A 15253-nucleotide genomic window follows, 5' to 3' on the forward strand; every position below is an offset into this window, starting at 1 on the left:
GCCCTGCCCGAGCAAGGGCCTGGCCCCGCTGAGCTCCGAAGGTTCCTCCGGTTCAGTGGCTCTGCGACACCGCCCCCGGCCGGGCGCTGCCAGGGCAGAGGGGGAGCCCGGACGCGCCTCTCCTCGGCACCCACCCTCGATTCGTCCCTGCTTAGTCCTTCCCACCCGCCCGCGGCCGCTCCCGGGGCGCAGGTGCCTGTCTCCTCCAGGGTAGACCCACCGGTGCCCCGGACAGGCCAGGAGCCGCTCCTGCCGCACAGCCCCTCTCCCCGGGGAGCAGGGTACCCCGCGCAGGCCAGCTAAAGGCGACGCCGCCCCCGTCCGCAGGCCGGGCGCTGAAGCCCCGGCGCGGGCCGGCCGCGGAGCCCCGCCCGCCGCAGGAGAGGCAGCGGCCCTGACTGGGCGCGGGGAGGCGGGAGGGGCGCGGCCGGCGCGCGGGGGGAGGACATGTTGTCTCCCCGGCGGAAAGGGCGCTGTGGCCGTTCCTCGCCGGCCCCCGAGAAAAGCCAGCGGTCCCCGGCGGCCCGGGAGCCCGGTGGCCCCGCTATGGAGGAAGGCAGCGGCTTCCGCCTCTCGGCCGAGTGCCTGGACGAGCCGCCCAACAGCCGCGTCTTCGTGGTGCTGGGCAAGGACACCGGGGAGGCGCTGATCCGGGAGCGCTTCGCGCCCTTCGGGGACATCCAGAACATCTGGCTCCTGCGGGACAAGCGCACCAACGAGTCCCGCGGCATCGCCTTCATCAAGTTCGCCCGCAGCTCGCAGGCCTGCCGCGCCATGGAGGAGATGCACGGCCGCAGCCTGGTCCCCGACACCAAGCCCATCAAGGTACCGCCGCCGGGCCGCGCCGCCTCCTTCCTGCCGGGGAGCGGGGCCGGGGAAGAGCGAGCAGGGCCCGGCGGGGTGTCCCCCGCTCCCTTCCCAGCATGGCGGCCGCGGAGGGCGGCAGGCCTCGGCCGCTGCGTCCCGAGCTTGCCGCTTGAAGGTAGTGTTGGCCTATGTGGGGGCAACGGGAAGCCCCTGAGCGGGGGGCGGGCTGCGGGGACGGCCGGTGGCGGAGGCCCGCCGGGAGCAGCCCTGGAACACCCACAGCCGAGCTGGCCGCCTCGCTTGGCGGCAGGCAGCGAGCCGCCACGGAGAGCGTCAAACCCGCTCCCGTGGCCTTCTCTCCACGCCTACTGGTGCTGGTGTTGTCACCCTTTTGGGTCAAACCCGGGGCGGTTTTGGGCTGCGGGGCTTGCGGGCTTGGCGGTGCTCTTCAGGAGGAGCTGCAGTGGGTCCCACCCTTGCCAGAAGTTCCCACGCGTGGCATAAGCTGCAACAGGCCTGGGGAAAATGCAGTACCTGGAAACTAGCTTAGCTTTTTTTTTTTTTTTAAACCTTGAGGGAATCTCTGAAATATTCTAAGTATATTTTAAGTGTTGTAAGCAAGATCAACGTGGATAAGTAGAACTGTCTTTGCAAGTATGTTTTATATTGGTTTTGTATCTTATGCGCAGCTCTTTCAAAAGAGTTACAGGGTTTTTTAAATCTATGGAACTTGCTGGCAGCTTTCAACCTCTTGAATTGTTTTCATATTCCCCAAGTAGCGAGAAGATATGAATGACTTTGAACAGTGAAAGAAGATTTCACGTGTTTCATTTGAAAAAGCAATTGAGTCAGTAAAATATTTTCTGAAGAACTTGTCATTAGGAGCCGGAAGATCAGAGTTGTATTCCTTACTCCCCTGCATGACTATTAGAAGAATAATTTAAGAGCTGTGTGAAATCTGTTGCTACTTTTGCATAAGAGGCTTACTTTGAAGGTTGTTTGTATTTTTCTTATTTGGTTGTTTTGTGTGGGTTTGTTTATTTGGTTTTTTGTGGGTTTTTTTTCCTGGTTGTCTTCTGGGGTGCACTTCTGAAATGAAATTTATTTCAGTAATTAAAAAGGATTTTAGCAGTTACAGATGTGAGAAGTTATGATCCTTCATAGAGCACTAGACTTGCAGACTTCAGCCCCACTGAGCAGTGAACTGCGGTAGCAAGGTTTTAATAAGCTGCTAGGCTTTTTTGTTTGTTTGCTTGCTTATTTTTTGTTACTACTGCTACACTAGGCCTGTTGCAGTAATGCATTTTTTGCTACCTCACATGCCACCTGTAACATTGGCAGTGCTGCTGAACCAGGTTTTGATATTCCTGACCATTCTTCATTATCCCCAGTGAGAACTGCTGGCCTCTGTCCTGTTTGGGAAACCACTTGGGGTGTATTCTATTTGCAGGTCTTTTGTCACAGATGCAGCTATGATCAGAGATGGTCTTTTTTTCCATATTAGGAAAGCTAGCTTATGCGAAAGACAAATACAAAGACTTGTTAAGACAAACTTTTTTTCTTGCTTGTTAATATGTGGTTAAGACCCTTTGTCCAGTAGTTAATGTCTATGTAATTATTTCATTAGGTATTCATTGCACAATCAAGAGCTTCTGGAAGCCACCGAGATGTTGAAGATGAGGAGCTTACACGAATCTTTGTTATGATACCAAAATCCTATACAGAGGAAGATCTGCGAGAGAAGTTCAAGGTACTGATTCACTGTTAATAGTTATTTTAAATTGCCTTTGTCTTAATTTATCAGAAGGGCTTAATGCATGGAACTTGAATGCATTTTCAATTATTGTAAATTAATATGCTTTTTAATTGTTCTAGATGTATGGAGACATTGAATATTGCAGCATTATTAAAAACAAGACTACTGGAGAAAGTAAAGGTTTGGGCTATGTGAGGTATTTAAAACCATCGCAAGCTGCCCGAGCAATTGAAGAGTGTGATCGAAGTAAGAATCTGACTGAATTCTTTCAAGTTTTTCACAATGAGTGTGTATCCCATTAATATACCTTTAATTTTTAGTTTTGTTTGCAGGAAAATTATTTATGATGTAAACACATCTTGAGACAAAGTTCTATTGCAAATAAGAAATAGTATTATTAACATTAATTGAGAACAGTCACCTGATTACATTCTTGCAGGACCAAACTGCAAGTAAGATCAGTGAAAAGAGTTTGGAAATGGATACAGAGTTTTCTTTCATGCAGTATTATTGGCCTGTAATATAGGGCTTCATACACAGGAAAACCTCATTTTAATGTATCCCTGGGAATATGCATTTTTAATCAAATATATTTGATATAAAATGAATTTATATATAAAAATTGATTTGATAATCCGTAGGGATTCTGTTGTGATTACATTTATTTAAGAACAAATTCATCCCAATTGAAGTTTGGGGGGGGTTTCCTGTTTGTTTTCATTTAATGTAATGATTAATCTGTTACAGAATGAAAGACTTTGTGTGCTTTATGACCAACCATTTGTCATTTATGCTCTAGTACCGAAAAGGTGTTATGAATTTGAGTGAGTCTGGTGGAAGGCCACCAAGGTGATCAGGGGCTGAAGCACATGACTTATGAGGAGAGGTGGAGGGAACTGGGCTTGCTCATCCAGGAGAAGAAAGGCTTTTGGGGAAACCTCCTGTTCAATGTTCGCTTAATCGCAAATATGAAACAACTTGGTGTGTGGGTGTGGTTGTTTTTTGTTGTTCTTGTGAGGTTTGGTTTTTTTTTTCTTTTTCCTCCAGTAATATACATGGTGGATCTACATCATATCTATCATAAGTGGTTCTACAAAAATTATATTTGTGACAATTCTTGCATAGGAATATGAGTCTGAGATTACGTAGCAGTTAAAATTTATTTCCTTTTTGCGGTGAAGTTAAAATGAAATTAGTTGGATAGCCTGAGAGTAATACCTATTTCTTTCATAAAAGCAAAACCTAGATCAGTGCAAAACATACATAAACTTCTGTTATAGCATGGAAGTTCAGGTGACTGCCTCTGGAGTATCTCTGAATCCTGCTGAGTATCAACAAAATGGTTGAAGTTGGAAGGGACCTCTGGAGGTCATCTTGCCCAACCTCTCTGCTCAAGCAGGGTCACCTGGGCACCGTGGTTGCCCAGGACCATGTCCAGATGGCTTTTGAATATCTCCAAGGATGGAGACTCCACAACCTCTCTGGGCAACCTGTGCCAGTGCTCAGTCACCCTCACAGCAAGTAGGCTCTATTGTGCTTAACTTGTGCTAACTAGGAGTAGTTCTATGTGGAAGTTAACTTTCACACAATTATTATGGCAGACTTCAAGAGTTATAGATTAGTTATTTTCCTAAAGCCAGCACTTACTGGGTTTTCTGAATAGTATGTTTCTAAATACAGTACTTGGAGAATGCAGATCTGGTCAGATAATTCAGATGTGCTGAGGTGTTGCTTTATGTGTGGTTGTTTCTTTCAGGCTACAGGGCCATTTTGGCTGAACCGAAAAATAAGTCATCTGAGTCTTTTGAACATGATTATTATAATAATAACAACACGAGGCAAGAACCAAGAGGAAATACACTTCCATTTTGTAAGTCACAGCTTTTTATACTAAAAACGATTTCTAGCCTTGAGTATGGTCACAAGGTAAGAATGCAGTTTGGAAGAAGGGAAGCTAACAGAGGCATAGGTCAACACTTCAATAGTAGATTGGATGTTGGAGTTAGAAACAAGCCAGGCATTTTGTTTCTATATTTTTATGGTGTGCTTTGCTCTAGTTAGTCGATTATTTTGTGACCTGCATTGGTGAAATAAACGTGTTACCTTTAGTATATAATTGACTTAGATTACTTTTAAAAGTTCAATGAAAAATATGTATGAAATGAAGGCATACTAGTGTGATGACTCAATTTATTTATTTTTATGTTGATTCTTGAGGTGGGCAGCCAGAGTTTTGTAGTTTTGAAAAAAATGAGAGCAGAATTCAAGAGTCAGTCTCCAAACGTCTGTCAGTGGTATCGCGGCTTCCCTTTATCCAAGAGCAGCTGTTCGCCCTCTTTGACCTAGTCCCAGGACTGGAATATTGTGATGTTCAGCGAGATCCTCATACCAATAGTGGTAAGTAAAGTACAAAAATATTTTTTTTTTTTCTTTCTATGAAGGGGATACCTTTTAATTGTACTGCAATTCATTGTATTGCAAAATACAGTACACTTATGGGAAAGAATTAATGTTTTATGTATCAATGGTTGCTGCTATCACTGATGCATGAACCCAATAATTCAGTTTTGTTTGAACCCCTGTTTACAGATAGCCTTAAATACCTTTATTTTCAGATAATAGAATCTCAAGAAGGACAGAATCAAAACCATGAGAAGTGTTTTTTGGTCAAATTAAGTTAATAGTTTTGGGCAGAATAAACAGAGAAAAAGTTTCAAAAATTATTAGACATCTAGTTTAAATGTTCTCTAAAAAGATCTTTTGAGTTTTCATCTTGAAATGGGGGTGGTGGTGGTGGTGTGCCTGTGTGTAGAAACTGACATGAGTAAACTGGATTAAATTATTCCAAAACAAATCATGTTTTGTATTGGAAGGATTGTTTTGGTTTCAGTAGTCTTCTTGTTTTGCTGTTGCTGAGAAAAATGTGGAAGAGGTCTCTTCTCCAAGAAGCTTGAAATAGAAATGATACAGAGAGTTACAATGTAACTTTACGGTACTTGAGATTCACTGTTGATGGGCTAACTACATTTTAAAATGAAACTGTATATGTGTTTGTTTCTAATTCAGGGTTAGGGAAGAAGACATGTTTTCACTTGTGTTGCTTTATTACCAGCTTTTCAAGTTAGCATAAATATAGCTGATTAGTCACTAGTTAATTCCACTAAAGTTTTCTCCTCAAATACTACTGATATTGCTATTAAGTAACATAATGTGTGGTAAAAAGACTTAAGAATTTTATATTATCCATGACTAATGTGCAGTTTAATCATATAGCTTTATATGAGTGTAGTTTGTTCTTAGGATTTACCCATATCATACTGAAACTGTGTGCACTGTATTTGTAGGGTACGCTGTGATTCAGTACAGTACTGCTGCGTCAGCTATATATGCCAAGTATAAATTACACGGTTTTGAGTATCCTCCTGGAAATCGATTAACTGTCATTTTCCTCGAAGATGGGAGTGATAGCTCAGAGTAAGTACCAATACATAGAGATAGAAGGTTTCAAGTTGTGTTCTGGAGAGCAAAATTTAAAATAAATAAAAATATTTTTAACATAAGAAGTAACAGCAATATCACTGTGATCTTGTTTCATACTTGTAGATAGTATTTTGTGAAATTTAAGTGTGTTGGGTGTGGGTTTTTTTGAATGGTTTAGAATAAGCCTTTTGAAACTTACTAGTCTTTGATAAAGAAAAGATTAAAATATATATTCTTAAGATACATTGGAAAATCTTGGATTTGGCAAGAATCTTTGTAAATGTCTCTGTAATATGTAACAAGGCTGGAATGTGTTTTTGATGAGGTTTTTGTATTAAAACCAGATTTATCTATTTGATCTCTTGGTTGTGTTTGCAGTACTGCAAATAGTAGCCTTGTGAAGCACATATGTAGAGTAAAACTGTTGAGTGCTGAGGATCTGATATCCCCACTGTATGGGATCGTCAGGTTTTACTTTGACCATCTCTAATCCGTTCCTGAATGCCCATTACAAGTTGGAGCGGCTTAGGTACACTCCTGCACTGAATATTTTGGCTGAGTTTCATCCTAAAGGAATCTGGTTCATGTCAAACCTGTTCTGTGGTATGAATGAGGACAGTAAGGAGGGACAATGGGGGGATTTGCTTCAGAAGTGCATGCCTGATCTAAACTAAAAAAAAAAAAAAAAAAAAATTAATTGCAACCACCCTTCTTGCAAACAATTTCTTTCATTCTTCAATAATTCCTACTATTTCATGGTCCTACAACACAGGCTGTGAATCTATGCAAAAAATGCAACTGCTTTTTCTTATTTCACAATAGAACAAAGAAAAATTACTGCAAAATGAGAGCTGGAGGTAAACTTTCTGTGATAATATTCTGACTTCTGAATTGAATCTCTGTGCCCGTTATTGAAACAGGTGACATTTTCTGTCCCTTCTGCCTTTTAGGCACCTTTCACAAAATGTAGTGGGCTCTGTAGACTTCATTTTTAATTTTTTTTCCCCTAGAGTATTAAAAAAAAGCAAAGAAGAGTTTTGTATCTCTATATATAGAAATGTATGAGTGCTTTCAGTGAGTTGCAGCTAGCATGCCTACTTCCAGATCACATCTAGAGTGTCATGAAAGCCTGACTTGATTGTCGTTATTTACCTGAATTTACAGATTTCCAGAGATACTTTCAGATGTGCATTAAAACTTATTTTCTCTTGCTGAATTTAAGATTACTGTAACTTAGAACTTTCTTTAAACTAGTTTATTATCACTTCTGCATGCAGCCTCATCAGAAAAATGGCAACACAGCTGGTAACAGCACATGTGTCATCAGTGTTGCGGAATAACAACGCAATTGTTCAGCAGTATAGGACATCTCCTGTAAGTTAATATAATGGATACTATTAATATTCTTCTGAATTGTTGTAAGAAACTTCAGATATGTCAATAAAGAACGCTGCTCACTTCCTTCTGTAACTATTTTGGATACTACATTTTTAAGATGTACCTCTGGTTGGTTTGTACATTTTTATTCCCTGCAAAGGTGTCTGACCTTACTTGGATTTATTGTCCAATTTAATGAAATAACCAAAGTAAATTAATTAAGATGAGAATGGGTAGAGCCTGTTTATGTCCTGTGATAGGAACAAAAAATGTAAATAAGGTAAAATTACTTTTTCGCCCCCATTGGTTAATTTATACTTGCATTTTTTTCCCCTGTTTCAGCAGGCATTTGGAGGAACTTCTGGCTCACAGTTACTTCAGCCCCAAACAGATGCCATACTTCCACCACACAAAAAAAAAGTTCCACCTGACACTTCTGTGAAGGAAAGGCTTTTCATACTTTTTCATCCCCATCCTTTACCTGTAAATGTATTGGAGGATGTGTTCTGGTAAGATTCCATTTACAAATAAGTGTTCTCTAACCAAAAAAATAACCATGAAGTATTTAAAATAAATGTTGAAAATGAAAAAAGATAGTCATCATGAAAACTCTTTCCAGAAAAGACAGTGCACAGTGATCAATAAGTAGTAAGTGATCAATAGGTAACAGTTGCTTTTTGAAAAAAGTGTGTAATGGAATTCACCTGGAAGCATAGATGCAATGTGATCAGTACAGCAGCTTTATTATTGGTTAACATAATCTGAAGTAAAATGTCTAGTCTCTTAACATTTTTTAACCAAAAAAATGTGGTACTTCTGGTTCTTATAGCCCAATTTATTTGGCATTTTCTTGTACATATTTCTATTAGGAATTTAAGTATTTTGATAAATTTCTGCAGTAACTTAAGGGAGTAAGTACAGGAAGTTGTTTTTCTGATATATCTTGAGACATTTTGATGGTTTGCATCTTATTGACAGTATTTCAACCATGCTTTCACACTATGTCCCTATGAGGAGCAAAGACTTGAAAGACAATTTTTGCCATCTTTAACACAATCTATAGTTCAGCTGTTCTTTTATAGTATTTTATAGTATTTATTTTCATAGTATTTATTTTTAGTATACTCTTGAAAAAAAAGACATTTCCCTTTTCTAATAGCTGGCATTTGCAATAAATCTTTGGAAAGCCAAAATATTTTCAAAGCACCAGGAGAGGAAAAGAAACAGTATGCTCTTGTGTGGAATTTAAAACTGTACCTATTTGATGTACTGGATTTTCTTAATCAGGTGCTGGAGAAGAAAAAGGCTATACGCCCTGGTCTTGACACTTGTATAACTTCAGTATGAAGCAAGCAGACCTTATTTATTTATTTTTTAAAAAACGTTTTTTAAGGAACTGTCTAGGAATATCCTGAGGACTTGGAAATCTGGGTTTTTCTGTAAAGCTTTAGCGCTTGCTTTCAAAGTCATTTCAGTGAGACCTTTTTAAAGATGAATCACAACTGAGCAAGTTCATTTAAGTGAGATGCAAGTTTAGCCTCTGAATTATCTGCTGGTCTGCGTGTGTGTGTTTTTTGGTTTGTTTGGGGATTTTGTTGTTTTGTTTTTGTGGGGGTTTTTTGAGTGCCATTTAGTGTTTGGGGACTATAGTATTGATTAGCTTTACATATTCTTTTAAATAAGAGATAAATCACTGGTGCTTGCAGTTCTATTGTAATATTCCATAGAAAACATTGCCTACAAACTTTTGGTTTTATTTCTGTTCCTGCCTGGAATTCTAGAGAAGGGAATATGAAAATTGGGAGTTTTGGAAGAGGGCAGCACAAAAAATTATAGCATACATATGAGAATGTAATTTTTGCAGCTACCAAATCGTATATACTTCAGATTGGGTAATAGGTATCTATGTGGCAGCAAAACCTGTAAATTTTTTTTTTTTTCATTTTTTTCTTCCCCCCCACCCCCCCCAGTCGTTTTGGACACTTGATAAAAGTTTACCTTGTGGCTGGAAAAAATGTGGGCTATGCAAAATTTGCAGACAGAGCAAGTGCCAGTGATGCCATAACTGCATTACATGGCAAGATTGTGAATGGCGTCAGGCTTAAAGTAAGGTTGGCAGACTCACCTACAGAAGAATCTAACAAACGTCAGAGAACTTACTGAGCAGGTGAGTACCCAGTCTGAGCTGTTACTTAAACTGAAGTTCAACTACTTGAAATAGTGATAGGCAAAGTATTTTAAATTTAGATATGAACATGTAATGATAAACTTTAAATCTATTTTTAGCTAACAACTTGAAATTTAATTTGTGATATGTGTGTGTGTGTACATATATATGTATATATGGGTGTGTGTATGCTTATATATGCACACATACACTTTATTTGAGTAAAAATCTACTTTTATAATTTTTGAACAAATATGAACCAGTTGATTAACAACAATCTGGATGTTCATAGAAATATTCACTTGATGTACATAAGAGTATCAGTTAACATTGAAAAGAGTATGCAAAAATAAACAATGTAACTGAGATCAGCTTGTGTGTGTCTTTCTTTCGTTAAAAACACATGCCCTCACAATGGTGTTGGATAAAGATGCAGAGTTTAGTCCTTGAAGGGCAGAGGAGGGAAGGGGTAAATAAAAAAGGACATGGGAAGGATAGGGAAGGTTGCCAGGTGAAACCGAAGGTTTGGGATATTTGGGTCATCTGGATTCTTAGAAATCAGGTGTAGCTGGAATGTGTGATAGTAAAGAAAATATTGCAGAGCCCATTGTGGTGGGATTGAGGTGTATGGTTAAGATTATTAGTTTGAGAATGTATTGGTGGATGCTTACGGCCTATGAAAGGTGGCTAAGCTCCTAGAGAGGTTTTATAGACTTCAGGGACCAAAATTCATTTGTCCTTTTAAAACATTGGTTTGATACAAATAATAAAAAATATATATATATAATTTTTTTAACATTAGGACTCTTACCAAAAGAGAAATATAGTTAGGGGAGGAAAGGCTAAGCCCCGTCTTCTACAAAATAACTCCCAAATATTACTGTAGCTTCCAAATAATTTCAGTAGCCATATTATCTTTGTAGGGGACATGCAGTTTTGCTTTAACTCATTCAGAAAACTTCACATGAAATCCTGACTCTCTTCGCATCAATATTTTACTTCTGAGCTTCACTCCTTGTACCTGTCTTTGTGTAGATACTCTTTGTGACCCAGGAGTTGTGAAGACCAAAAAAGATTTTGCCCACAGTGTTCTTTTCCTCTTTTTTTCCTGAGGACTTTCATGTTGTTCTTTTGATAAGCAGCAGTTACTAAAGGTGACCTTAGTCTTTATACACAACTTGCTTTTTAAAAAAATGTATTTCTAGCATTCTTTGCTGCATTGAATTGTAGCTAAAACTCATTTGAAACTTCTAATCAGCAGCTCTGGTGAATGTAATTTTAAGTAACTTGTACCCATGCTGTTATCTTTGTACAAAGGTTTTGTTTGTTTTTAATGTGACACGTACTTCCAATAATAAAAGGCCAGCCTCTTGGTCACTACAGGAAAAACTATGATGTAAAGTGTAATGTAATACCAGGTCTGCCTTGACTACTTTTTACTAGAAAAGTGTAGATATGATACACATCCAAAATTAGAAAGATGATTTATCCTTACCTTTTCTTTCTTTGTTTTGAAGAAAGATAAGAGTAAGAAGACTGGGAGGTTCTCTTCTGATTGTCAATCTAAAACTGGTTTTTTTTTTTAATCACAAACACACATGTGCACACATACACAAGCACACACTTTTCCAGTGTGATTTTTTGAGAAGATTCTTTAAGGTCTCCAGCTGACAAAAGGTGAAGTTCGTCACCAAATGGGATTTTCAAAAGGCTAAAACTTACTTCATATTTCAAACTATGTTCAAAAATTCTAATATATACCTATTATTGACTACTTAGAAACCTGAACTCCCTTATAAGGTGAGGGTAAGACATACAAATTTGCTGTTGTGCCATTCTACCTAATTAGAAAACTGGAGAAATAAGGTCATATTTGAATAATAATCTTTTTACACATGCAAAATTACAGCAGAGCTCTTTGTCCTCTCCTAGGTTTTTGCATTTCTGTAAATTTTCAAATAATAAAGAGTACTAGGTTTAGTTTGTTCAAAGATGGACACCCTAAATCTGTCTTGGACAGATTACCTGTAATTCTGGTGCAAATGACTGCTGAGTACTTCCCCTCTGCCTTTCATCTGCTGTGTCCGCACAATAACACAGGTAGAAGAGCGTTCTAAATTTACTGTGTTACATCTTGTTACATCCTGTACGTCATGTTCCTGATTCTGAGTCTCTTAGCAGGTTGTCTTGGCATCTATCTCTTCTTAGGACAGACAGACAAAATTACTGTCTCTCTTTTTGTCCATTAGCCAGTTTCTCAAATTCAACCGAAATGGTATATAAAAAGAAAGATTCCATCTGTGCTCCTCCTTAAAAGGGCTTGCCCATTTAAATCAAGCTTATCACTGTGTGACTCTGCATTGGACTGACGGACAAACAAGTTTTGCAGTAGTATAGAGGCTTATATTTTGCTTTCAATTAAAGCTTTAAATTGTGCATGTGAAAGGGGATGGAATTCTCTCTGAAATTGTACTAATTTTTTTTTTTTAGGATGTGAGAATATTAACTTTTGTTCTTTTTGAATTTTAGCTGGAGGAAATAGTCTTAAGCTAAAACTTCAGTGAGTTTTCACTTAAGGAGAAGTCATTGCCTCTTAAAAAAAAAAATAAATCCTTTCTAAAGTCCTGTTGTATGGCTTGCCTTTGATCTCTAACAAGATGACTGGATTTCTGCAATAGTCCTTTCTATACAAGGTTCTCTGATTAAAGTCCCTGATAAGATCTGTGAATTCAATATAATCTATAAGAAAATAAATTTAATTCAATTGACTAATTCAATTTAAATATTTATCATTTCAACACAGTTTTTATCTGACTTTTTGAAGTTTTTTCCACAATAATATTTTTCTTAAGTAAATAATCTTTTTAAATATAATTTACAAAATTGTTTCTTAAAAAAATGTTTTATGGTAATGGTATGCTACTGATAATGCTCTTGCAATGTAAACTTCTGATCATAAGAACATTCTATTATCTTATAACAACCTTTGTTTATCAGGAGAATTTGAATACATGTGTATTAATATTCTAAACTAATCCATGTAATGAATTTTGCAGGCTCTGGCTCTCCTACAAGTCAATGAAAATTCAGTTGTTTATATGACTAGTTAAAAGTAGCAGAGAAATGATGGAAATACAGACCAATAAAGTTCTCTTAACTACTTTAAGTTCTAATGTAAGTTTTGTTTGGTTTTTTTTTGGGTGAGATTCTCCCCTCTTATGCTAAGTAAGTATTAATGGTTGAAATCATCACTTTAAACCATCTTGCTTTGAGTCGGTGTAGGCTTGAGAAGACAACTACAGTGTCTACTTCTAGGCAGTTGCTAAAAGCAGACGCTATCTTAATGTTCTTGGGGTTGACCAGCTTGTGCTCCTCTACTCAGGTTTTTGCATTGCTTTGAGTATTTTGTGCGCACCTCTCTGCAATTGTCTGATGCCTGTTGTGTAAATTATATCACTCAAAAATAGAAAAGGAAGGAAAGAATTTGATATCTTTCAGAAGAATGTATTGTGGAATTCCGATTAATCTCTTCATTGCAACCTAGTAGCTCTATTTAAATACCACCACCACCAAAAAAAACCAAACCCCAAACCAAAACACCCCACAAACCAAAAAAAAAAAAGCCCCAAGCCCCACCCCAAACACTTTTCACGAAGCTTTCAAGTAGTCCTTAAAAAGCAGAGCTTCTAACTAGCACTATATTAGAAATGCAAAACACAGATATCTAGGGCTGGATTCTGTGGCTCTTAATAATCATTGCTGATGGGCTTTAACCCACAGCAAATGGATTCATTGCATTTTTCCCCTTCTGAAAATGTTTGGTGTTGTTTTTAAATAATTAGTTAGTTAGTTACTAAGTTGAAAAACATTTATTCTGTCATGAAATACTTAGTTATTGTTGTCTTTTATTATCCTTGTCCTGAAGAAGTCCTGCATCGCTGATTTGATTTGCATTCATTTTTTTAGTTAAAACTTTATTAAAATCCTGAAGTTTAACATGTATATTTATAGTGATTTATTTCTGTGCAAAAATGTTTTAAGAAAAGTAATTGTATCATAGTTGAAATATACTCCGGTATTAAAAAAAAAAAGTTAACTATATTTTGTATCAACAGTATACTGCAGAAAAATTGCTGGCTTTCACGCACTGCTCAGAAAAAGAGGTACTTCTTTAAATGCTAGAGAAGCATATATAAAATGTTAATATTATTCTTCTAAATATATTAAGAGCCTTATTTATATGCTGTTGTAACAGTTATGTTTTATATATATTTTAAAGTAGATATGTTGCTTTTTGATACTATTTTTGTACTTCTGTTTTTTCTACAGAAACTAAATAATGACATGACCCTCAGCTAGCTGACTGACTGACTGAAAACGTGACTAGACATGGTTCCTGTGGACAGTGACAGCTTTTTTTTTTTTTTTTAATTGTTACTTAGTTGATCTCTCTCTATATATATGGTACTTTCTGGTTTTGAAAATGCAGACATGCAGTTTTGAAAATTATCTAGGCATTAAAAATTGTAAACTGGTGGTTGTTCTTGTAGTAGTCTATAATGTATTACAGAAATCTCTCTCGTGTTTAACTGAATTCCTCCTCTAAGATGGAAATTACAATGATGGGGGAAATAAAGAAGTCAGCATTCTGTGGCTTGACTGCTTAATTGGTAATGATTCAGGTTATAAATGTTAAAATAGAAGACACTTCTCATGATCCAAATTGCATTGAAAACTGAAGTACAGCAGTAAATTCAAAGAAAATGAAATAACTGTTTCAAAAACTGCTAGCAAACCTGACAGTATTAAGCTGGATTTAAGAAAATAGCTGTAATCAAGAAAATGATTCAAGTACATTCTTAAATATTTTGTTGATTTGGGCCAAAAGTATTCATTATGCTTTTTATGGTGTTTAGTGAAAAGGACATTTGACTGTGGGTCAGACTACCAGAGCTGCTTACATTTATCCTTTCTTATCCTGAGGTCTTTTGGTTATAACTGTGGGGAAAGTATGGAGTCTAGGGGTGTGTTTTTTTGTTTTGAGGAGTTGGGGTTTTTTGGTCTTTTGTTTTACGAGTTTTTTTTAAAAAGGTTTCAATACATATGTTGTTTAAGTAAGAATTGGACAATTCAGCATTTCAGCAGGATGAAGAGGATTTCAGCATTGATGAAGAGTAAATGAAGATAGTTCAAATAAGTATGTGCACAGATAGTTTTCAAATGCCAAATACTTTTCTGTGTATTCCTGAATACTACTTGTTGAATTGAAAATATCCTGGTTATTAAAATAATTTATACAGATAAAATTGATAAATTCTAGTTGTATGCACACTGGTGGACAAGCATGCTCTCAGATGCATCCTGCTTCCCAGCATCTCCAGTCCTGCTCCCTTGATCACTGGTGTGGGGAGAGACGGTGGAGCATCCTGTAACTTCCTCTGGCTCTGAGCACCTTCAGAAAGATTTCCTTCCAAGAAAGCCCTAGCCCACAGGAAACCAGGGGTGAAAATGCAGGTCTTACTCCCTTAGTTACCAGGCATGGGATAGTGAACTGGGTTTCAGATAGATAAGGCCGGTGCATACAATTTTGATGTGATGGGAGAGTTATTTATATTGGTAAGGGGGGGTTGGGTCACAGGGGAGACAGAGTGAATGACAGCCCATTG

General features: G+C 38.1%; 1 protein-coding gene across 6 annotated transcripts; it reads left to right on the forward strand.

Annotated features, from left to right (window-relative positions):
• The first annotated feature begins 408 nt into the window (after window positions 1–408).
• On the forward strand, window positions 409–14882 carry RBM45 (RNA binding motif protein 45). 6 transcript variants are annotated; one of them, XR_012044425.1, is made up of 12 exons: window positions 410–825; window positions 2435–2557; window positions 2683–2809; window positions 4320–4433; window positions 4781–4960; window positions 5908–6037; window positions 7321–7417; window positions 7763–7929; window positions 9391–9587; window positions 12644–12761; window positions 13703–13750; window positions 13917–14882. XR_012044425.1 is itself a non-coding variant. In XM_072874999.1 (10 exons), the coding sequence occupies exons 1-9, from the start codon at window positions 448–450 to the stop codon at window positions 9581–9583; spliced, it is 1506 nt and encodes a 501-aa protein (XP_072731100.1). In that variant the 5' UTR covers window positions 409–447; the 3' UTR covers window positions 9584–9587; window positions 13917–14882. The 6 variants fall into 6 exon arrangements, 3 of the variants coding, with proteins under 3 accessions (XP_072731100.1, XP_072731098.1, XP_072731097.1); XR_012044424.1 differs by lacking the exon at window positions 12644–12761 and adding an exon at window positions 12793–12812; XR_012044423.1 differs by lacking the exon at window positions 12644–12761.
• Window positions 14883–15253: the final 371 nt, after the last annotated feature.

The sequence above is a fragment of the Ciconia boyciana genome, chromosome 10, assembly GCF_034638445.1.
Source record: "Ciconia boyciana chromosome 10, ASM3463844v1, whole genome shotgun sequence".
In the NCBI taxonomy this organism is placed as follows: Eukaryota; Metazoa; Chordata; class Aves; order Ciconiiformes; family Ciconiidae; genus Ciconia; species Ciconia boyciana.

Bases quoted from the DNA above. Each gene is read 5' to 3' on its own strand.
- RBM45 (XM_072874997.1), top strand. From the start codon at position 448: ATGTTGTCTCCCCGGCGGAAAGGGCGCTGTGGCCGTTCCTCGCCGGCC. The intron at 826-2,434 runs GTACCGCCGCCG...TTATTTCATTAG, and splicing joins CCGACACCAAGCCCATCAAG to GTATTCATTGCACAATCAAG. The intron at 4,961-5,907 runs GTAAGTAAAGTA...CTGTATTTGTAG, and splicing joins AGATCCTCATACCAATAGTG to GGTACGCTGTGATTCAGTAC.